The 23,873-nt window shown below is 40.7% G+C and overlaps 1 protein-coding gene across 1 annotated transcript in view; it reads right to left on the reverse strand.

Moving 5' to 3' along the window:
• LOC123506371 overlaps positions 1-23,282 on the reverse strand; it is a 24,245-nt gene extending 963 nt beyond the window's left edge. The window contains 7 exon segments of the mRNA XM_045258438.1: positions 1-1,374; positions 2,452-2,606; positions 3,859-4,105; positions 8,015-8,149; positions 8,278-14,127; positions 14,130-18,455; positions 23,043-23,282. The exon segment at positions 1-1,374 is cut by the window's left edge and continues 963 nt beyond it. Coding sequence (XP_045114373.1) covers positions 1,255-1,374; positions 2,452-2,606; positions 3,859-4,105; positions 8,015-8,149; positions 8,278-14,127; positions 14,130-18,413 — 10,791 coding nt within the window. The 5' untranslated portion in view covers positions 18,414-18,455; positions 23,043-23,282 and the 3' untranslated portion in view covers positions 1-1,254.
• Positions 23,283-23,873: the final 591 nt, after the last annotated feature.

The raw sequence follows: 23,873 nt of genomic DNA on the forward strand, positions 1-23,873 counted from the left end.
CAACTACAATAAACTTGATAAAACTAAATTTAGTGATGCTTACAACTACAATAAACTTTAAATTGTTTAACTGATACAAAGCAGGAACTTTTTTATCTGCTTGTTACCCCATCCTGATATACTTGAAGATGAATTGTGTACAATGGAGGGAATCTTTTCAGTATCACAGAATGCTTTCAATACAGCCCATTTTTCTTACAATCTCTACAAAATTTATCACATGAGAAACTTCCTAAATATATTACATCACAAGTCACTCCTGCACTCTGACCTCTTACCACTAAATAAATGAGCATGTTGTTCGTGTGATCTGCAAGATGTGCAGAGTTGAGAAACTAATATCATACTGTATGTCGTAATATAATATTGTATTTAAGTACATACAAAAATGGACTTCCTGCATGGTCAAAATGGAAAGAGAAGAATAAATCATAATAGTTTTTTTGAGGAATTATTCATTCTTTGAAGCAAATTGCACACAAAACTAAGTACGCTTCACGATAAATTCTTTAATATCAGGATTATTGTACCACAATTATACAAGTTGAAATATAACAAGTAATGTTTCAGGAGTGAGGAGACCAGGGCCATGGTGCAACACCTGTTGACTAATGGCTTTGAATAACTTTTACAGAATAGATTATTAAGAAGACAAAGGAAACATGCCAATAATAAAATCAATGATTTTTGTTACTTATTGGTTCACAAAAAAAAACACTTTAGATCTCAATGTCAGGGCATTCATAGGTTTGAGCATCAATTAAAAGGATTAGTGTAACTATCACAGCTTTACAATAAAGGCAGGTCTTTTAGAATCTGGGAAATAGATTAAACTAATTTAACCCAAACAAAAAGATTTATGCTATCAGATTTGTGATCAGAAATGTACAAATAACAACTAATCTTCAATGACTACATAATCATGGGGCCAATATGGCCCATCGTCTCAAACCACTTCTGGTCTGAAATAAAACACTAATTCTACTCACAGCTTCACAATGACAAAGCACCAAGGGAATACTTTCGTTTTTGGCTTCTCTCCTACAATTACAATACACCTAAGCTACACAAGGGAATCAGTGGGCATAATGATTAGGATTATCTCAACACTTTTCATCAACATTGGCTGCAATGTGCTGAATGATTTCCTTGTATTTTTGGAAAAGCAACTGTTATTTATACATTAATAATTATCTTTGATCTTCACTGACAGGATCCAACAATTATCGTCGGCAGCATGCCAAGATGCAGCACTCAGCAGTAGCTGGGGAAGCCTGAAGCAATGCGGGGAGATGCCACCTCCACCACGTCCACATTCTCCTCCACAGCAATGGTTGGAGTGAGCTCTGACGGCAACCATCCAGCCTCCAACAGCTGAAGAAAATCCGTAAGTGTTTAGCATTGTGGTGTTTATTTAATATATATATATTGGAAACTTATTTACCAAGCTACTACTTCAAACAAAATTTTGAATTCCTAATTGCTTTGGTTGTCACATCATAATTTGGTTCTTTAACACTTAAATTAAATTGATTTCAAATATTAAATGAAAGCACAACACAACCAACCAGTTATTACTAAACATTATTATGAACACATTTATCACTAGAATTTATTATGAACTTGTATATTATACAAACATTTCCTTCATTTTTTCATATTTGTATGAGAGAGAGAGAGAGAGAGAGAGAGAGAGAGAGAGAGAGAGAGAGAGAGAGAGAGAGAGAGAGAGAGAGAGAGAGAGAGTGTTTAATTTGGGAATATCATTAATGAGACTTTAAAGAGCTTCAATGTAAACAAAGTATCTTGGCTGGCAGGTGAGATGAGAAGAGCAACAAACAAGAGACCGTGTGGAGAAATAAAAAAAAGACAGACAAAGTTGAAGCGAATGGCAAAGAAGAGCAGGAAAATGAGCCTTCTGGACATGACTGAATCTGACCTTGCATGGGAACTAACTCTTCAGCAAGGATGGAGTTCACCTCAATGTGGGTGGCAATGTGAGCAAGACTGTGGGAGTTTGTGGAGGTGAAGACAGTTTGTGTGGTGTGGGAGTTTGTGTCCTCCCCTTCACAAACTCTTGACATCCACACCACACCACACTGCCCTCACCTCCACAAACTCCCACATCCACACCACACCACACCACACTGCCCTCACCTCCACAAACTCCCACGTCCACACCACACACCACACCACACTGCCCTCACCTCCACAAACTCCCACGTCCACACCACACCACACCACACCACACCACACTGCCCTCACCTCCACAAACTCCCACATCCACACCACACTGCCCTCACCTCCACAAACTCCCACGTCCACACCACACCACACTGCCCTCACCTCCACAAACTCCCACGTCCACACCACACTGCCCTCACCTCCACACCACACCACACTAGTTTGTGGAGGTGAAGTGAGGACCCAAGTTGAAGAAGAATAACTGACCAGAATTGTGGTGGCAGAGGATGAGACATTGTTAATGAGGCACCAATCACGCATTGTGTCCAGGAGTTCTGCTGGATCCATAGTGTCTGCCTCACCCAGCCACACCACCTTCAGTTCCTTCCCATCCTCAGTCAGCTCATACTTCATACTCAGTCCTGGAGGGAAGATGGCGAGGAATAGATATTATATAAATGTTGATAATGCAATTGAGGTAATCTAACATAAGTATATACTTAACATTCATGCAAAACCCACTTCCACCATCCTCTTTCAGTCGCTCAATTGTGGTTCTGGATACAGTGCATCACTGCAGACTCAGCATGACTGTAGGATGGATGCTGACATGCTGTGATGGTTTCCTGATACTTGAGGATAGTAGCAAACTCCTGGCTGGTGACCTGTGGACCACTATCTGTGCGTAAGAACACAGTAACACCACAGTCCCTGAAAAGGCAGCAGAAGCAGTGGTGGTGGCAGCGAACGTTGCATGACTGCCAGAGGACCTGACGATGGGACAACCCCAGTGAAAGAGGCAGTTGGCAATAACTAGGAATGCCTCCCCTGCCACCTCTTGAGAAGTAGTCTGCCAAGGCAGACTCAAATTGCTGAGCAGGGTTGTCGACACAGACATGGTTCTTGCTGCTGACTGGGCTGGATAGCCTGGCATGGCTCACATGCCTTAACAGTGCTGGCAATAACTGTGGCAGTAATCAAAGCAGTCCTTAGTTTCCCACTTTATTATAACGGGGTAAGTGGGCGAAAACAGGAACCAGGCTTGGAGTAATGGTGGCGGCAATAGGAACGGCGACAGGGCGAGGTAGGTGGTTGGTGGTGCGTGTGTGTGTGTGTGTGTGTGTGTGTGGCGGTCAGAGCTGCAGCCAAAGCGGTGGTTTTTCTCGCTCTGCTTATCAACCTCTACTTCCATTCCTCACCACCTCTGCTCAAGCTAATATGAAACACAGAAGCACTATTCTTCCCCAAGTACCATTACAATGATTTAAAAATATAGCTTAACATACATACAACCTATGAACGAATTCAGACAAACTGGCCAGTACACCTCAGCCTGCCTGGCATGGCACTTGGTAGCCTCTACCTACTCCTTGATAACTGGGATGCAGAGACCACCACCCAGGCACCATACAGCACACAATCCTCCTCACAGTAGAGGACCTCTTTGAAACTTCCAGTACAGGTGAAGAACATTAAATAAGACAAGTAAGTAGTATTGGTCCATTATGTGTCATAGTTTGTGTGTCTAGGAAACCTCCAGTTCTGCACCTCTACCTCATCCTTTCCCCCAATTCTTTTCAGCCTCTCTCTCTCTGTTTCAACCTCTCTTTGTTAAGAGAATTATGAATGCATGCAAGAAGCAATTACTTGCACCTTTTTTACTTTCAGACTCACCTATGGAAAGCACATGCCAAAGCTCCACCTTGCCAAGACACAGGCCATACAGGAAGCACTTGTCTCTGGCCACATATTTGAGCTGCTCGTCCTCCAGCGCTACCTGAGCAACGGTGCGGTGAACCTCGGTGAGATGGCCCACCTTGGCACTTGGCTTGATACTCGGCTGAGGAATGTCAATGTTTGGCTGTAGAACAAGAGACTCGGTGCTTGGCTGGACACTTGGCTTTAGGATGTCAACGTCTGGCTGTGGAACGTGAACGTTATATTAGAATTGAGAAATAAAATGAATAGACTCCAAACTTGTGACATCTGTTATTCTGTACCAAGGACAGGATGCTGTTACTTCTGTAATTTATGTATCTTCAGTAAATACCAGCTGGGGTTATATTTTACATACAAGTAACTCAATTTATGCGATAGGTGCATTCCAAGAGGCATTGCATATATAAAACAAACATGTATAGGCAATCCCCGCTTAACGAAGGGGTTACGTTCCTAAAAAAAAACTTGTTAAACGAAATTTCGTTACGCGAATCCATTATAACAAAGTTTAACCCGACTTGAACTTCCACTGAGAGTAAACATAGCGAGAGTGCATCATAGTACTGTGAAAGGTTTAATGAAAGTAAAAATTATGAAGCTAAACATTTAGACAGTTTAAGTCATTGTTTAATGAAAGTAAAAATTATGAAGCTAAACATTTAGACAGTTTAAGTCATTATAATGTACGTAACTTTATAAGGTTGATGATCTTAAATTTATGAAGGGAGGGAGAGTGAAACGGGAAAGACACTAACTGGCAATCTGTGGAATGTAAACAAAGGGCGCATTCATTGTATTGCATACAAAACTTATATACCACATTTCCACAAGGTTTTCTCCATTTTATCCATTGTAGAGTCATGAGTTCAGGTGGTTCTTTTAGCTTGCAAGGAAGATACAGTCTCACCAGCCTTCTTAATAGAGTCTGCTGACTTGAAAGTACTCGAGACAGTAGATGTCTGCTGACTTGAAAGTACTCGAGACAGTAGATGGAGTCAAGACGGTGGCGAGCAATTCTATTAGTTTTCTCACCTCTCTTGTGTCTGTGAATAATATCCAGCTTCACTTCGAGAGTAAGACACTTCCTGGTCTTCTTAGCAATGCTAGGCGACATTGCAGGGCGTTTTGGTGGCAAGTTGAGCGAGAGAAGACAAGCTGCTGTTATTGTTTTCAACAGGGGGAGTGAGTGGTGTCCACGAGTGGCACTGGTGTATTCAAAAGCCTGTCGGCTTGCGTGATATGGTGGGGCTTTCAAACTTGAACGTTTTCCAAGTGAGTTTGGTGTTCATTAAACAAGCAGATGGTAGTAAAATGAAACCGTTGTAGCGAAATTTGGTTGTGTGAACCTTCGTTAAGCAGGGGTTGGCTGTAATTCTCATAGGAAGCAATAGATAATAAGGGGAATGTGGGATGTGGTCCAAAATACTCTATTTATTTGGCTAAATTAACAGTTTTTATTATTTACCATTCTAAATACTAGAAGTGTATTTAAAGTATGTAAATGGAAAAAGCAAGAATGAGAACACAACAAAACACTCACACCACAGACAGTCAGCATCTTCCTCTGAGTTTTACCACTTTATTAAAAATAACACCACATGCAGATGATGATGAAGGACGTTTTGCGGCCAATTACAGGCAGATTGAAGAGATTCTGTCTACTCACTGCTGGCAGATGGTGAATGAGGCACGAGAAGAGCGGGAGCTGGATCCCAGAAACTTTAACGTCAGAGCAACCTCCTGCCATGAAATGGCATCAAATAACGCTTGGAGGGACAGTAACAAGTTCCTCTCAGGTGGTGTTAGTGTCTTATATGTGCATTTATGTTCACAAAACATTTCTATTAACTTTTTACAAACCTTGCCCCCAAGAAAGGATTGTTTTGTAATGCATAAAGTTAAATCTTACATGGAATACCAAAAAATAGGTCGGCCACAGACGAGGTGGCGACTCGGCCGCTTCTTCTTCTTGTAACCCTTTTAGCTTGCATGTTGGTTTCACCACGATATTTATGTTTCCACTCCTCTATTGCCTGTTATAATGGATAACCTATCTTAGTATTCATATACACTTATGCCATGAGGATAACCTCGACTCCAAGGCACTGAGTGATAGTGAATTACTAAAGAAATAGTATTTCATTAGAGTCTCCGCTTCATCTGTGGCCAATCTCATCTCTGCTTTATTTTTTGGTATTCCATGTAAGATTTAACAAAACAATCCTTTCTTGGGGGGCAAGGTTTGTAAAAAGCTAATATAAATGTTGTTCTGTAAACATAAATGCATATACAAGACAGTAACACCACCTTGAGAGGTGATGTTCCCAGCAACCTGAGAGCAACTTTGTTATCATCCCTCCAAGAATTCATGGATGCCATTTCGCAGCAGGAGATTGCTCTGACATAGTTAAAGTTTCTTGGATCCAGCTCCTGGCAGCCAATGAGCACTTTTAGACAGGCTACCAACCTCTACCCGCCAACAGCAACGAATCTTTGTGGATGAAGGTTGGTATATGAGCAGGAGGTTGCTATGGAGGTTCTCTGTACCAACATAGACAACAACCTGCTTCTTGGATCCGGCCCCAGAGCTTCCACCTATTGGCCAGCTGTGGAACTCTCTAGCGCGCAATTTGAAATTGCGTCTGGCGCTCAGTTTAAAAATGTGGTTGGGCCAAATCGCGTATAAGCAAACCGATCGTGCAAATTAAATTAATTATAATATTTTTTTGGTCGCGTTATAAAAAAATATGCGTAATTCGAGTTACCTGTATATCATGAAGTCTCACACTGTCACTCTACTGACCTCCTTAAGGTTTACAATTTGTCAACTTTTTGTATAAATAAAGAAATAATTCTTCATATAACTTTCTTTTAGACAAATCATTTTGACATCATATTACCTACTACTATTGCGAATAGTTAGACAATGTATCTAAACAAAAACATTATAAATATGAAAAGATTACGCTCAACTTAAGGAGGAGATTCGCCTTAACTTTTGAAGATGCGGGTGAAAAATATCGGTTTTCTGTTCTACAGCCAGGCAACAACTAGTATCCCTCTAATATCGAATGGTGAAGTTCTTTTTTCTCTATGGCAATTTTTAAAGGACCTAGAGAGCAGCCCTTTGAATGTCTATTAAATGTCCGTGACGTGCGAGTAAAGGAGGAGTATGCATGTTTTTTTTTTTCTTTTCTTTTTTAGCACTTGAAATAACTATTTTATGAAGAAATAATTAAGTGAAAACACATTCTCATACCTCTGGCATCTTGAACCCAGCCAGCAGCGCGTATATCTATCAGAGAGAGAAGAGAGGCCAGAGAGGTAGGACACGCTGCAGCTCCTCGGAAGGCAAACTTTGATCGCTGTTTTCTCAAAACCATGGATTTTCACACACAAATGCTATCTCTTCCTTTAGTTTTAGTCTGATTTGGCTGAAATTTTGGGACAAAAGCATTGGATGGTTGTAGAAAATGAATGCGAGTCCAAAATTTGAAAACGGGTAAAAAAATTTTTCAATTATTTTTTTACGTCGACTACTAAGTAAAAAATATAAATAAATAAAAAAATAAAAAGATTTTCAAACATTTTTGTACGGATATATGGTAACATAGATGATGTGATATTACTGTAAAAATCACATTAAAATCGGTGAAGAATTGGCGATTCCAAACGAATTCCTAATTTTCGAAGAAAAAAATTCATAAAAAAAAAAAAAAAAAAAATCACTCATATCCACACCAAATTTGGATATGATGATTAGCAAAATGCTATGCATGTACTGTGTGAATTAGAAGAAACTCGTGCTATTTCTTAAACATAGGGGGATCTCCCTCTTAAGCCAAAAAAGTCATTAAATACGATGGTTTGTATAAAATGACCTCAGCACAAAAACTTTCATATTCATACAAATCGGATTCCTTCATGACCAATCTCTAGAATCAGAACATAGATTCTTGTAAATTTTTGCTTTATTACTGACATTTAGAGAACTATTCCCTAACATGTACTGTATGCTGCTCATCTGCTCTTGATCTGAGTTAGATTCTTGTAAGTTTTTGCCTTATTACTGACATTTAGAGAACTATTCCCTAACATGTATGCCACTTACCTGCTCTTGATCTAAGTTATTTATAGTATCTTTAGCTTTCTTCTTTTTCCTTGGTTTTCTCTTTGGTTTGGTGCTAGTGGTGAGAGGCCTGTCCACAGCACACTTCTCCATCTGCTCCAATTGGCCATGCCCGTCCTAAATAAAGAGGAAAATTACTTCCAGTAATTATATTCAGCATTTCATAACATCTAACTTCTCTTCAGTGAAAAGTACTAAGTCAGTTGCTCCACTGCCACACTAGAGCAAACAAGTTGTATACTCACCATTGCTTCTGCACCTCCAGACTGCTTTGGTGTTGCTGGTGGCAGGGTTGTGCTAGCAGCTGCTTTGGCTGCTCCATTGTTCTCAGGAATCTTGAGTGTCTGCTCTGGGCAAACTTCACACCAAACTAACTTAGCCTTGTACTGTACATCCTCTTCCACAGTCTTCTTCACAGATTCTGTCTCAAATGGTTTCAGCCTTACACAGGTGCAACGCCAGGTCTGGTTCTGTAGCCGAGACAACTGTTCAGCTAAAGGAATGGTATTTCGTAGGCGTTGAGAGTTGACCACGACAGCAGTTCTTCGGAAATATATCTTGACTTCCATTCCCTTTCGTGATCTTCCCTTTACTTTCAAGATACCTGAGTTCTTTATTACTCTGATAACTTCACACTCTACAGCAAACATCATGCCTCCTTCGGGTCGGTCTTGAGTTAGCCTCCAGAATGGGTCCATGAGGTATGGCTTCACTTCAGATGGTCTGTCAACTTTTATTCTAATATTTGCATGAACAAGTTCAACACCAATCCTACTCACAACTTGTAGCACTTTTTCTATTTTTCCTCTGGTCCACTCCAATTTGATGGCAGCAGCCTCAGGAGGCTCTGTCTCCCCAGAATACACCAGCAGAGCAAAGTGAGTAATACAGAAATAACCATAATTAAAAGGTTCAAGTAACTTGACACTTATGACCCAGAGATGTGATCTCTCTTGAAGTTCATCTTCACCACACTTCACGTCGCTCATCAGGGCCAGCACCAGGTCATCCTGGTCCTTCAACACAACAACTTCAAGTAAACATGAAGTAACTTTGAACTGTCTCACACTACAATCTTGAAAACAAGAGTATATAATTTCTTGGAAATTTGAAGTATCAGCATATGAGAGTGTAATAGGTATAAATGACTTGCACACACTTGGCTTGAGTTTCTTCTTTGTTAATAATGACTCCTGGCATGTAAGGGAAACAATCCAATTCATCTTATACACATCCAAGCTTTTAGATAAAAGGTCATCATCAATTTCAGGTTTCTCTCCATTCCACAGAACTATTGCAATGTTTCTGATTTCATGTGATAGGAACTCAACAGGCTGTTCAAGCTCAAACACTAAAGCCTTCAGACTCTTCTGCTCTGTCTGCGGTGAGCCACATGCCACCTCTTCCTGCTGCATCATACTGATCAGGTTCTTGTCAAACAAAATGAGTCCACTAGCACTTGTTAGAACGTCACAATAAGCATAATTTGCAACAATGCATTCAGATAAAACCTTTTGTCTACCAGGGTTAATTATTAAGGATGGTCTTGTAGCCCACAAGCTGCCAGGGTCAAGAGGAAGAGTATGCAGTGCTGTGTGCAGTGGAATAATCTCAATGTCTTTAAAAATTTCCTCTGTTTTTGCTTTCTTCTGCAGTAAAAATTCTGACCAGCTAGATGGAGTTGATGACGGATGGCCAGGCTGGACATTGGCACAGTCTCCTTTCTCAGCCGGAGAATGGGTGTTCTCCCTGAGAGTTGTGCCAGTATTGATGTCAGGATCTTCAGAAGTGGTAAGAAAGTTTGAACGTACAGCAGTTGCATTTGAAGCATTTGGCGTCGATGCAGTGATAGGAACTGTTGTGGCACTTGCCTGAAGCCTCAGAGCCAAGGGGCCAGTGGTGCAGAATACCAATTCGGCCTTGTATTGGACATCTTCACCAGTTTCCTCCTTAACACTGGCTCTCTCCTGAGGTGTGAGCTGCTTTCCATCACAATGCCATGTCAGCTCCTGCTCCATAAGCAGCTGGAGAGTATCTTTCCATTTCTCTTTGGTCAATGTCTCATCATTCATCATCATAACATTCTTATGGAAGAAAATTTTGGTCTCTGAATTTTTCACTTTCAAGATCCCACACTCATCCATCAACTTGACTAACTCACATTCACCAGCAAGAATCCAGTCCTCCATTCTATTTTGCTGCAAACCTTCAGTGAAGTTTTCAAGTTCTAACTGGTCAAAAGTACCTATGAATTCCACATTCCAGTTCATCTTGTATACATTCAGATTTTTTGTTACCGAGTCTGCATTAAACACAGGACTTGTTTCACTCCACACCACTGCAGCAATCTTTTCTACTTCAAAACCTAAAACCACAACTGGCTGTTCAAGTTCAAGGATCAAAGCCTTGAGGTTCTCTTTCTCAGATGGAGGTGTTCCTGATGCTACCTCTCTCTGCACTGTCTCATCAAGCAGTTGTCTATCAAACAAAACTGGTCCTGCAGCACCTGCTAAAATGCCACAATGATCATCATATCCTTCAATGTAACCCAAAATAGTCTCTGTTTTTCTAAGGAGAACTTTCAGTGTAACAGGCGTGTCCCCTGAAGTATCAGGAGAGTCCAGATCACACTCAAGTTTTCCTTCTTCTGTTTTGCCCTGCAAGATATTTTCTGGCTGAGAAGACATCATACTTTTATCTTTTATCATGTTGACAACTCCTGGTTTAGGTTCAACAATGAAATTGCTACTGTCCCTTTCACTTCTCAGACTTGGGACAACATTTTCATTTTTTTCATCACACAGTAAAGAACTGCACAACAGCTGATCCTGAAGGGACGGCTCCATACCTTTTGAGGAGTATACTTTTCCTCCCTCTGCCAAAGAATCCTCTTTTATAGACAGCAGTGTGATGGAACCAGAATTAAAGGGTAAAACTTTCTTGCAATCCCTTTTCATATCAAGTCCACTACCCATGGGATGGTCACTTCCATTGGGAAGCGATCTTGATAATCCTGGATCGTCCTCTTCAATTATGTCTGACTGTCTCAGTTTCATATTGATAGAAAGATTTGTATTCAGTGGCTCACTGTTGCGTCTGGACTTGTAGTGTGGCATTAGCTGAAAACTGGTTAGCAAGTCAGTCTCGGTGGGCTCACTGTTTCGTCTGTATCTTTTATGAGATAATGGGATTACTTTGTTTTTTGTTTTGTCTTCTTGTGACACATACAGCCCATGTGTGCCATGAATATCACAAATTTCAACCACCAGGGAATCACACTCCCCTTGCCATGCTGCCAAAGCCTCCGAACATTCTTTCTCTGTCTGAGATCCTTTAACCATCAGCAAATTCCAAAGTTCTTCATGGACTCTGTCTACTTTAAGCCAGCCAACTATAAATTCTATTTTACAAGTGATAGGCTTTTCATCTAGCCAGTAATGAAAGAATCCTCTGCCAGATTCTACATCAATTTTTTTCAATTTGTAAAGACTTATGACCTCAAACATATTACTATTGTAAACATTTTGAAATGCTTTCACCTCAAGACCTCTTGGACAGCAATGAAACTTGGAATTTTGGGAACAAGACCAATCAGGTTTAAGACTGGGATAGTAAGACATGCCAGAATCCTTAGAGAAATTTCCCCAACCCATGAGAATCCTGTATTCTTCCCTTTCATTTCCTGTTACTGTGTTGAGGATTACTTTCAGTTTGTGTCCAACAGCATGGAGGAGGGGCAGATCCCCAGGGAGGCCCATCAGGCGGCTACGAGACACAGGCACAGTGCGGGAAACTGGTCCTTGCTGAAGACTCACCCTCACATGGTCAGGAATCTCCTTATCTACACTCACTACAGTGCCATAACATAGTGTGTGCTTCATAATCCTCACAGTTTCTGGTGGAGTGGGTATTTCATTCTCTGCAGCAGCTATCTGAGATAGATAGTAGGCTGAACATTGATCAGATTGCTCACACACCACTGCAATATCATCAAAAGCTTTCTCTGCCATTGCAATTTCTTCCTTAAGAAGGCTGTTTTCTAATATACATGCATGTTTACTGCAAACATGAATCCCAACTCCTTTTAGAGAAGTAGTGAATCCAATGATAACTTCCATTTGTATGAGTTTCTCCATGTAAACAATAGGATGACATTTCTGTGCCACAATGGTGAAGGTTTGGTCTATTTCACCAAATATCTTTTTCAGAGATTTACATCTTTTACCTTTAATAAATATATCTGAAACTTTGCCCTTTACCAGTTCATTCTCAGTACTGGTAAAGAGAACAACTGCTCCATTCATCAAAGTTATTTTACCACTGAGTTTTATCAGACCACTAGACTGCAAAATACTATCATGAAAGGCAACTATTGTGTTTCCTGCTTGACACTGCCAAGATTCCAGTTCTGACAGAGACATCCCTTTCCCTGGAAAGCTGTCAGAGGAGTGAGAGAAGGCATTCTGTGACTGTAGTAGAAGATTGGTGGATGTTGTCTCCTGATTCTCCTCAATCTCAAGGTAAGGCACATAAGGTGTTTGCACATGGTAGTAACACTGGTGCAGTGCCAGCACTCTGGGGCCACGACAGCACCATGCCACCAAAGCCACAGCATCCACCTCCAATTTCTCTTCCTGAACTTTTTCATCTAGTGGTAATATGATGGCCCATACATTCTTCCAGTGGTGTTTGGGAATGGCCTCCCAGGATGTTATGATCTCTCCTTGATAGTACATGTTGGAGAGAAGGCATGCAGCCTTGTAGCTCCTCTTGTCACAACGCATGATGGCAAAGTCATCCGTGTGAGTTTCAAGGCACCCGCCAACTGACTTCAAGGTGGAGTTGAAGCTGTTTGCTCTCATGGAATAATAGCAGGTGGAGCCTCTCTTGCACTTAGAGGCTCGGTCCATCCTGATCTTGTGTTGGTGCAGCATTTGAAAAATATGACTATGTGGCAGTTGAAACGACAACTCTTCTTCATGACAACAGCCAATGAAGACATCTATAGAGGTTACAGCAACATTTTTGCATGTTGTCAGTAGAAGTATATTTCCCTCTACATGCTGTTCTCCAACTTGAAAAGGTGGGAGCTTGTCCACCACTGCATACAATACTAGCATTTTATTTTGTTTAGAAAAGGAAGCTATTACTTCTTTGAGTTTATAACTTTTCTTGAGTGAAAACACCACATCATAGTCAAAGAAATAGCACTTCTCTTCTTCACTGGCAGCATCGGTGACCAAGAGCAAATTTTCCCTTCTTGAAACCATGTAGGTTACAACAATGTATGGGTTACATTTTCTCTCTTCTGGCCAAATAAGAAGGGGCTCTAGATCAGTCAATCCAGTTTCTTTGTAACATGTTTTACGTCCCAGCATGAATTGTTTCCCCCGACTCTCACACACAGTGGCATCAAAGTGTGGGATGCTGGGTGTTATCTGTACAGGAGATATTAACTTTTCACTGCAAAACACATAGGTGCTCGAGCTTTGTGGTAGTATTTCTCCACAAAGTGTCACATATCTAATTATGTAGCGCTTAGAAGCCACCATTGGATGCTTAGTGTTGACAAGTTCCCTCAGTGTGTCTCCCTCTACATTTACATCAGGCATGTTGTCTTCACCATATTCATCAAGCAAATTATTTACTTCATGTTGAAAGCCACTATTTTCTGAAGAAATGAGAAATCTTGAAGTCTCATTTCCATTACCTTTAGCTTTGTGCTCTTCCTTCAACAGATGTTGTTCTGAGAAACCATCCAAGTCTACACCATAATGGTCTCCACACAGCTCATTGTTTTCCTTTTCTTCACTGCCAAAGAAAGGATTGTTCAGGAAATTCAAACAGATAACAGCTATTTCCTTCACTGAAGTCAGAAGTACTATGCGATGACTTATGACAAGACCATCAATGAGGACACACTTGATGTCCTCAATAATAGGGTGCACCTTCATCCCTAGCTTGAGAGGATGAAATCTACAATCAAATGGAGTTCCTGTCACTGTTATTTCATTATCAAAAATGAAATTGTAGAAACTGGAGTGGTCAGGCAGAGCTAGGGTTAGGATCCGGCTGTCCAAGTTGTGCGAGTGGACAATCATATGGTGCTGCAGGTATGCCTGGTGGTTACGGTGCTGGTACCACCCACATTTCCCTCCTTGTTCTTCTTGTGGTACACCAAATAAAACCGTCCCAGTGGTGATTCAGGACTTGCCTCTGGGTCTACAGCAATTTTCATGGGATTCACATTAATTTTAACACCACCATCTTCACTTGTAAAGATATACTGATCGTGCCCCACCTCACTAATTGTTCCCTTTGCAATGTCATACTCGTTCGGACATTGAAATCCAGACAGTACTTTCTTTGTATCTCCCGTAACTGATTTTAATTCCACTTGGCTTTCCTCAATGTTGCCTATGGATGCACTTGGAAGAGACTCTAATTCTACACTACTACTTGTCACACTGCTGTTCTCTGCATTTCCTTCATTTTTACTTTTCTTAAGATTGTCTACTGAAAGAGGAAGAGGAATCTGTGACTTCCCTTCATTCGTCTTTGTTACACTTCTTGTCACAGAGCTGTTCTCCGAGTTTATCTCCGTCATAGAGCTGTTCTCCGAGTTTATCTCCGTCACAAAGCTGTTCTCTGAGTTTATGTCTGTCACAGAGCTGTTCTCTGAGTTTCTCCATGCTGCCATGGAAGTAAGAAAAAGTTGAGCAGATGCATCAATATAGATAAATTGATTTATACTAAAACTTTCCTTCTGTTGCACAAGGTTAGCTTGAACAGGTGTGCCTGTCCTGAGGCTCTGTAAGGCTTGGAAAGTTCCATCTGGCATGATAACATAAGCATTTTTGCATACCACCTGCTCAAGTGTATTTCCTACAGTGAATTCAAATCTAACTTCCTTATCACTGGTGTTCAAACACTTACCTCTCACATTTAAATAATATATACATCCTGTTGGTGCAACACACTTTACAGCCTTTTTTTGCACCCATATTACAGCTGCCCAGTAATCTAAACTGTCCAAGTCCTCACAAAAAGCATCAAAACGGAGCTTAGTTCCAAGTGACACATTTCTTATATCTGTAGCAATTCCATTAACATCCACAACACAATTCTCAGGGACTTTTACTGACAGATTTATATTCTTATTAAAGCCACATATAACTCTCTTTCCACCTCTCTCTGTCAGGGTTCCATAAAGGTTCTTCAGGTAATGTGTAAATCCATATTCACAGGCAGTTTTGTGAGTGGCAGACACATTTTTGCTCTTGTTCTCCACTTGTAAGTTCAAAGGACTTCTCAGAGTGTCAGAATCTGGTGTGGATGACAACTTGGGGGACAAGCTATTACCTTCCTGAGTTGAATTTGAGGTCTTGTGGTTTGGCTGAAGAACCACCATGAATAGTGTCCATATATTTTCTTTCACACACAAATGAAGGAAGACATGAGAGGATGGAGTCAAAGAGGCACACTGCTCACCAGATGCTTCAAATAATGCAGTGGTACTTGCTGTAGTGATGGTAAAAGGTTTCCCATCAAGCAACACTGTGAATTTAAGGCACCCGTCCTCATTTAAGCCATGGTAAAATGCAGGTGCATCGAAGTAGTAAGTAGTACTACTAAGTGAAGCTTTCAGAGGTTTCTTTCCAGTCCACAGTGCTAAAATATGACCAACTAGTCCAACCTGAGGGATTTCTACAAAGTGTGCATCAAACCCTACAGGTAAGTCTGACATGGGTGCTTGACATGTCTGCCCTCTGCCATCTTCATAAGCTACCCATGGTGATTTTTCCACTTCTATTTGCAATTCCTTCCCCTTCAATTGTGTCTCCAGTACAAATGCCTCACCTATATTTTTCAAGACTCCACTGCTATTCCTTATAACCCTGAGAGAAGACCTCTGACTATCTTCAGAGATCACACTTTTTGAATTTAATGAGAAGTCTTCTCTGACAATGAACTGGATCTGGTTTTCCACACTAGGAGTAGCCACTGGTGATTCCTCACCTGATGTACTCCAAGAGCTCAGTTCTGACATGCAAGGGCTTCCAGGGAGGAGCTTTGTGTGTTCTCCATTAGCCACACTGTTACTGCTGATTGCTGCCTCGCCATGGTCTGCATTCATGTCCTTCCTGGAGACATAGCTTGATGAGGTGTACTGTGGTTTTAGCACATCACTTTCAGAAGGCCCTTTGGTTAATGGGTGAGGATCTACTGATGCACCAGGCAAAACCATGGACTTAGAAGAACTTTTTGTTGCAACAGTTTGTGGAATAGGAATTTTCTTGGTACTGGTAACATGAGGTATTGAGGGCTGACCTGTAGGCATGGTGGTGGCATGATGTTGGGCACCATTGGGTGTTGTGTCACAAAGCAAGGAAGGAGGAACCTGAACCATTAAGACCATCCATGTATTGCTATTTTTAGCAAACACCTTCCTTAAGTGAACCTTCACTTTGCCACCAACAGGGACAACTCTTTGATTCCCAGAAAACAACATCTTGTTACAAGGTACAACAACAATCTGTCCTTCACTTTTAAATGAAATTTTGTATGTTGTATCTTCAACCACAAGAATAGCATCTATATCACACAAAAGCATTGCCTGTTTACTTGCAACAGGAAAACAGCCAGGTGTTTTTCTGTACAGTTTAAAAGGATCATATTTTGGGATGTCCAACTGGTGAGGCTTACAACCTTGCCAAATGCAGGAACACATGAACTCATATGCAGTATTACCAACTTCATCAAGAGTCATCAGTTTCAACACATCACCATGCAAATGCTGTGAAGTGGACTTGGATAATTTCTTTATTTCACTTGCTTTGTCAGCTTTCTTTCCATCTATGTATACAACTGACTTTGAGAATACAACCTTTAGTGTTTTACCACTGTTCACTGTAGAAACAACTCCATTCTCCTTACTAAATGAGACAAATTTAAGAGGGCAGTTTCTCATTAACTCAATGATTACATAGGAATTGTAGAATGGTTGCACACTATGGGTTGGTTTTGTACCTTGCCAAATAATTAAGGTAACAAACACAGTTGTTCCTGGAGATACTATTGCATCAAAATACAATTCTGTACCATCTGGAATGTGCTTCAATTCAGACACCTTCCCCGAACACCAAATATTGACACATCCCACAGGACCAATCTCTGTGTTCCGCAATGCCGTGCTGACCAACACAGGGCACTCCCTCAGATATGTCAATATGAAGTGCTCTTCCAGAACTGTGCACTTCCTTCCCTTCTGATTGTATAGGCAAGCCTCTGGGAAGCAGTACAAGTTAGGGCACTCATACTTGACAATCTGGGTTTGAGAAGATTTGTCTTTCACCAGTGCTTTCTTAGCTTTTTTTTTTACCTTCAGTGAATCTTTGCCACATACTGCAGAGAACTCTTTCTCTAACTGCACATCAGACTCAACATCCCCAATCTCCTCTGGTGCTCTTGTTGCCTCTGCAGATGTACTGCCATCTGAGATAACAGCAGCAAGAACTTCCTCACTGCTGTGGCCATTCTCACTCACCTTTTCAGATGTGACTGACTGTCGCAAATGCAAAGAAGCAGCTTCATTCATACAATGATCTGACTGACTGACATTTGCTTCAGAGGCACACTCATGCTCTGGAACTTGATGGATTATATTTTCCTGTTCTTTGTCTTTTGTTCTACTTTCCTCCACAGCATTTGATCTCTGATGGCCACAGCTGCTCTCAGGACTGTACAAAGAATCTTGTGGGGCTGCTGCTGAGGAGTTCAGATTTTTTACAACTGATTTCGCATGCTTCTTGTTAAAGTCCTGAGAGTTGCTAGACTCACAGCATGCATCAAGACTTTCTATATGCTTCTGAGGACTGATAGAGCTTCCATCTAATTTTTGTGCATGTGAAGTATCTTGCACAGACTTGTGTGTGCTGGAAGTGTTTGGATCTTCTTGACAGTGGTGATGGTGAACATCTATCCCCTCTGTTCCTGACATGGATGAGAGGCTGCTAACAGAATTACTGGACAAATTTTTGACATCAACAGATGAGGTAGGAGAGACACACTTTGCAGGACAAGCATCACTGCTCTGAGGACCCTCACTAGTAATACAAGTTGCCAGAACACTTTCAGTTTCTTGTGCATTTTTGTAGAACATAACAGGACCGTCAGCCACGGGGCCATGCCTTTGATCCAGTATTGGCGTCCTGCCCAGGTTTGATATGGCATTCCCTCCCATGTGGGCTGGCTCCTCTGTGGTGCTGGCTTCATCATACACTGCTGCATCAGTTGCTACCTCTACTGACTGGCTGTTATCAGTTCTAGGGGAGCTAACAGTTTTCTTCTTGCTGATCTTCCCTTGAAACCAGCTGAGCATGTTTCCAGTCTGTTTGAATATGTTTCCAGTCTGTCAAGCAACCTGAAAAATTAATACTTAAGCTAATGTGTATAAAAAATGTGGCATCCTTATAGACTAATCTCATAACAGATTTTTCCTTGCATTCCTGAACATAACTACTGGACTCAAGCTACAATAAAATCTGCACAGTCCTTTCTATACACCAATAATAAAAGTTACATTGAATATATAAACAGTTCTGGCACTTCTCCTATCCATGTGATACATTTCTAAATAAAAAGATTTTGAAAGAAATTATTCTAATTTAAAACATTTTGATGGTGATCATGATTAAAATCAACTCACAACTCATGTGGTGAATGTTCAGTAAATCATTGTATTCAATCAATGTCTGGTCTTGTCTTATCAGTTCAGCATTGCCACAACCTGATATCTTGTGATTGAGGTAACGGAAGTGGTTTCAGGCCCAAGTAGCGTCAGCAGAATGCATTGTGTGGCCAGCTATGTGGTATTGGCTATCTCACATGATGTAATGCCTTTTGTCAATTCTTTCCAGAGTCAAATGGTGGACATTGTTGAATGAAGTCCTTGTATTCTAATACAGTGGAAGTCTAGTGTTAGATGACCTCCTTTTACTGCACATGTTTACATGAACAAATTGCCTACTGTTTTACTTATTTTCATAAGAATACACAGACGACAAAGTGGCAGCAGCAGCAGCACCTTTGTTGGACACAGGGAATTAATGAGACTGGCCCATCTTTCTGTTCTACAAACCCTAAGCACATTCCACAAACCTTCCTTACAATGAAAAGGGGGACAGGATACTTAAGTCTTCTCCAAAAGGAAATAAACGCAATAAAGGCCAGTGAAGCCAGCAGGAAGTGGCAGCAGCACACTGGGTGAGTGCTGCAGGACATGAGCCTGGCCATCCAGCACCTGGTGCCAAGGATCACTGAAGCTGCCCCTCCACAAAAATTATTCAAAACAATTATCACAAATTATTAAGTACAGTGTCTAGAAATAGATCAAGTCATAGAACTGGAGAAATACAGAAGCAATCAGGAAGTTCCAGTCTACCAGTAAAAGGGACAGGATGGAAGATTAAGTCTCAATGAACTATTGCATCAGAGGTGGACAGATTAAGGGTGAGAGAAAGACTTGTAGGTATTTTTAGTCCTTCACCATAATCAACATAGCTTTTCTTATTCTGAGTAATTTGAACTCATACTTATCTGTCACAAACTATTTATAATGTTGACAACAATTCTTAAAGATCTACCAGTCTTTGGGGGAACAAGCTGATGCACTGCCACACCCACACGTCATGGACTACTGGGCACTGAGGAATGTGTTCTTACCTATTTTACCTAGTTGTAGTTCTACAGGGCCTGGGCATTATGCTTGTGTGGCCCTGTCTCCATATCTATATTAGTCCAACTTTTCTTTAAAGCTATGCACACTCCTTGCTGACACTACATCTTCACTCAGACCATGCCCCCATACTTCTTTGTAGAAAGCTTAATTTTTTCACTTCCTTGAAGCACCTTCCCTTCTACAACTTTTTACTATGACATCTTATTCTTCTACTGGTGACTTCATCTCTTAATAATAGCTCCTCGTTATCTATTACATCCATTCCATTCATTAGTTTGTAGACCTGTATTAAGTCCCCCCCTCTCTCTGCTCTAGTGCTGGTAGAACCAAAGCCCTCAGTCTCTCCACATATGTCATCTCTCTTAGCTCTAGTACCATCCTCGTTGTCATCCTTTGCAGTCTCTCCAATTTAGTACATGTTTCTTTTTGTGTGGGGACTGCACCACCCCTGTATATTCCAATCTGGGTCTGATCACAGTGGATATCAGTTTCATCATATCTTTATCCATGTAGTGGAAAGCCAATGCGATATTTCTTACCAAATTGTGTGTCTAGTCAAATATTTTGTCAACATGGCTATCCTGTTGATTATTTTCTTGTATAGTCACTCCTAGGTTCCTTTCCTTATTAACTTTCTTCAGTTCTACACTATCTCCCATCTTGTAGATCCCTTCCAGTTGTCTTCCACTCCCAATTTCATACCATGACTTTTATCCACACTGAATTCCATCTCCTACTTCCTACTCCACCTCCAAATCTTGTTAAGGTCCTCCTGTCCTCACTCATGTGTGCGTTTTGTCACATTACTTGTGCATGCATGAAATCAATCACGGTGATTTGTTTGAGCATGCAGCCAATGACCAATAAAAATAATACATAACTAATAAATTTAGCCAATCCAAGCAGTTTGTGGAGAGAAGTGTCTCAATTTGAATCAGTCTATGGAAGATGTTTGTCCAGGCAAGGTGTTGCCTCAATTATTTCCATTGTATCGCCAGATTTTATTATGAAAAAAAATAAGGTAACAACTTCAAATTAGTTTCTTAGCACTGCTAGTTTAGTTAGGCTAGTTTGCTTTGATTAGATTAGTTTAACTGTGTTGAAAGTTTATTTGTTCAGAGGAAGACTTATCAGCAGTGCATGTTGCCTCAATTACTAGGTTACATTAGCTAGGTTAGGTTAGGTTAAAGTTATGGTTAGGTTAGTAATGTTCAGTCAAAATTTTGGACTGTTACTGTTACTTTTGCAGTATAATTTCAGTCACTTTTATATTGTTCTTTCCTTTCATCACAACAGTATTTTCTGCAGGGATAGACCATGTTTTTTTAGGATACAACGGGGGAGAATGTAGAAAAAAAAGTAATGATTTGCGACAGAAACAAAGTGAAGATTCATTCAAAATAGTCCAAAACTATAGTCTGACCAGCCTTAATTTACGGCCATGGGGGGGCGAGCATCTCTGTACAGTGTTGCCACGTTTTCACTACTGTCACTACTGTTCTGTTAATCTCTCTCTCTCTCTCTCTCTCTCTCTCTCTCTCTTACTAAAGAATCAAAGGTAAACAGAGAGTCATATTATATATATATATATATATATATATATATATATATATATATATATATATATATATATATATATATATATATATATATATATATATAAGTGAGTGGCACGAGGTCAGTCATGTCGCCACCACAATGTGTCAAGGCCACCAGCTGGGTGTAGAAGAGTTGCCGCTCACAAGTGAAAAATGTTTTTTTTTTTTTCACTTATTTTGTAAAAATAGAAACTACACATTAGCTTGGCTTACAAATTATGAATGTGATTATGCCTCACCCTTGAAATTACTGTAAAAGCCAGTAAATGTGAGCATTTTATCTTATAATTATAGCAACATCTGGTATTACAAGGTGAGGCTATTCGGCCTGGCCAGGCTGGGTTCATCAGTATTGCCGCCACTCACAAGACTTCTACTATTTTTTTTTTTTACTTTGGATAATAGATTATTTCTTTTTTTCCATGCTCATTATCTTATATCTGTAACGCTGATATTATTACACACCCTAAACATACGCTAAGTACCATTATAAGTTACTACAGTTGATATGAGCAACACTGTTGAATATGTATGCCATGTTTGTATGGTACTATATAGTTTTTTATGCATATGAAGGTTACTGTTGATTCAGCCATCTATATACACAAGTCGAAATTTTATACATCTGAATTGATGGTATTTGCGATGCCTTGTACACCAATAACTTCCATTTCACATCGCATTTTTTGGAAACGTGGCAGCACTGTAGAGTTCCCCTCGCCCCCCCATAGCCATAAATTAAGCTCGGTCAGACTATAACAGAGTAAAATAGTTTCATCCTTAAGTGACATTATGGTGAGAGACTAAATATATCAACCTGAGTATGCAGCAAGAATGCAAGAAATGGGGAGGCATGCAGTTAGTATGGAACTAGTGATGGAAGATAAGGCTTGATCATAATGAATTAGGTACTAAAACACTGTATGCAAGATATCAGTTGAAACAAACAGGTTAGTGGATTTAAACTGAGGAGAGAACAGATCCCACAGTTACCAAGAAGACTGATGTGCTGGGAGATGTCAGCTCATGTACTTCAAGGTTCAAGCATAGTCTTTGCAACAACGCTGGATAGAATCAGTTTCTTCCTTCACCCGTTATAACTAGTTCTTTCACCTTATTGTTTTATTTTCCTGGCACTGTCCTAATATAGATGTCCCTCCAGCTGTTCTTGTTACCTGGCTCCCTTTTTGCAGCTCTTTCACTCACCTGACAGGTCTATGAAAGTCAGAAGATATACTGCCAAAGTCTTCATTATTCTAATACCCACAAAAGTTTCTGAAGCTGTAGAAAATCACCAAATAGTAATCAGAATGAAAATGAAAACGTACCATGGTACTGAAGGGGTTAAAGTTTTGCTCATCATCATTTCCACAACCTGTCAGCAGAGTGAAAGAGCCGCAAAGGGGTAGGAATGAATATATTAGGACAGTGCCATATTTCCCTTCTGCGTGGGAGAGGGCGCGCGGCCACCACAGCGCAGGTCACCCCTAGGAAACACCACAAGGTAACAACATACGAGTGAATGAGAGACTGTCACTCCTTACCATTGAGTCCACCAGCGGCCGAGTTTTCACCACGTACCGCTCGCTGCTTGCCCACTACCTGAGTGCATACAGTATTCATGAGGCGCCCTAATGACGTGACTACTGATGACTACTGACTAGCAACTCACCGCTCTCGCCGTCAAATGTCCCTGGGCTGCGTGACTCCCATCAGGGCACCGCGAGGAGGGGGCGAGGGCTGCTGGGGCCGGGGCTGCCTGGTATACATCCACCTGGTGACGCCACTCTGCAGGTTACCACAAGCCAAGAGGAAGCGACAGTGTGACGTGTACTGAACTAGACTGACTGTTTACTTGCAAGGCACGCTGGCCAACCTTCCCGTGTCCACCGCTTCCACCTCGCCCTATAAAAAAAATGGCTCCTTTGCACTGTATTTGCTGATCTTTCACTTCATTATCTTACCAAGGCAAAACAACCCATCTTGTTATGTGCATTTAATAGACGACTCATTCTGGGGGAAAGATTGACTCAGGGTTGACTCAGAGCTGCCAACCTATTTCTTATCAAAACAACCTGCTAAATAACTTCTACGTTTTACCGAAATTTTATATGCCACACACACACACACACACACACACACACACACACACACACACACACACATGGAATGGATTAGGATGAGAGGTGACGTGCGCTACGGAATAAATATTCATGACTTTAATGAAAAAAAAAAAGTCGCATAAACACAATTATGGATGCAGGACAGTACGTGGTTAGCTCCTCTCCATGGGTATCCACAAGGGGGGGGCAAGACAATTGACCCCCTCCCCGCCAGGAATTTATGAAAAAAAAAAAAAATGCAAGGAAAATACAATGAATAAAAAATTACACTGAAAATGCAAAATGAATAAAATACCATGTACATTTATCAACTGTTTATTACCGTGATCATTCTATTACTCAGTTTTCTTTATTATTATTATTATTATTATTATTATTAC

Source organism: Portunus trituberculatus, chromosome 19 (genome assembly GCF_017591435.1).
Source record: "Portunus trituberculatus isolate SZX2019 chromosome 19, ASM1759143v1, whole genome shotgun sequence".
Lineage (NCBI taxonomy): Eukaryota > Metazoa > Arthropoda > Malacostraca > Decapoda > Portunidae > Portunus > Portunus trituberculatus.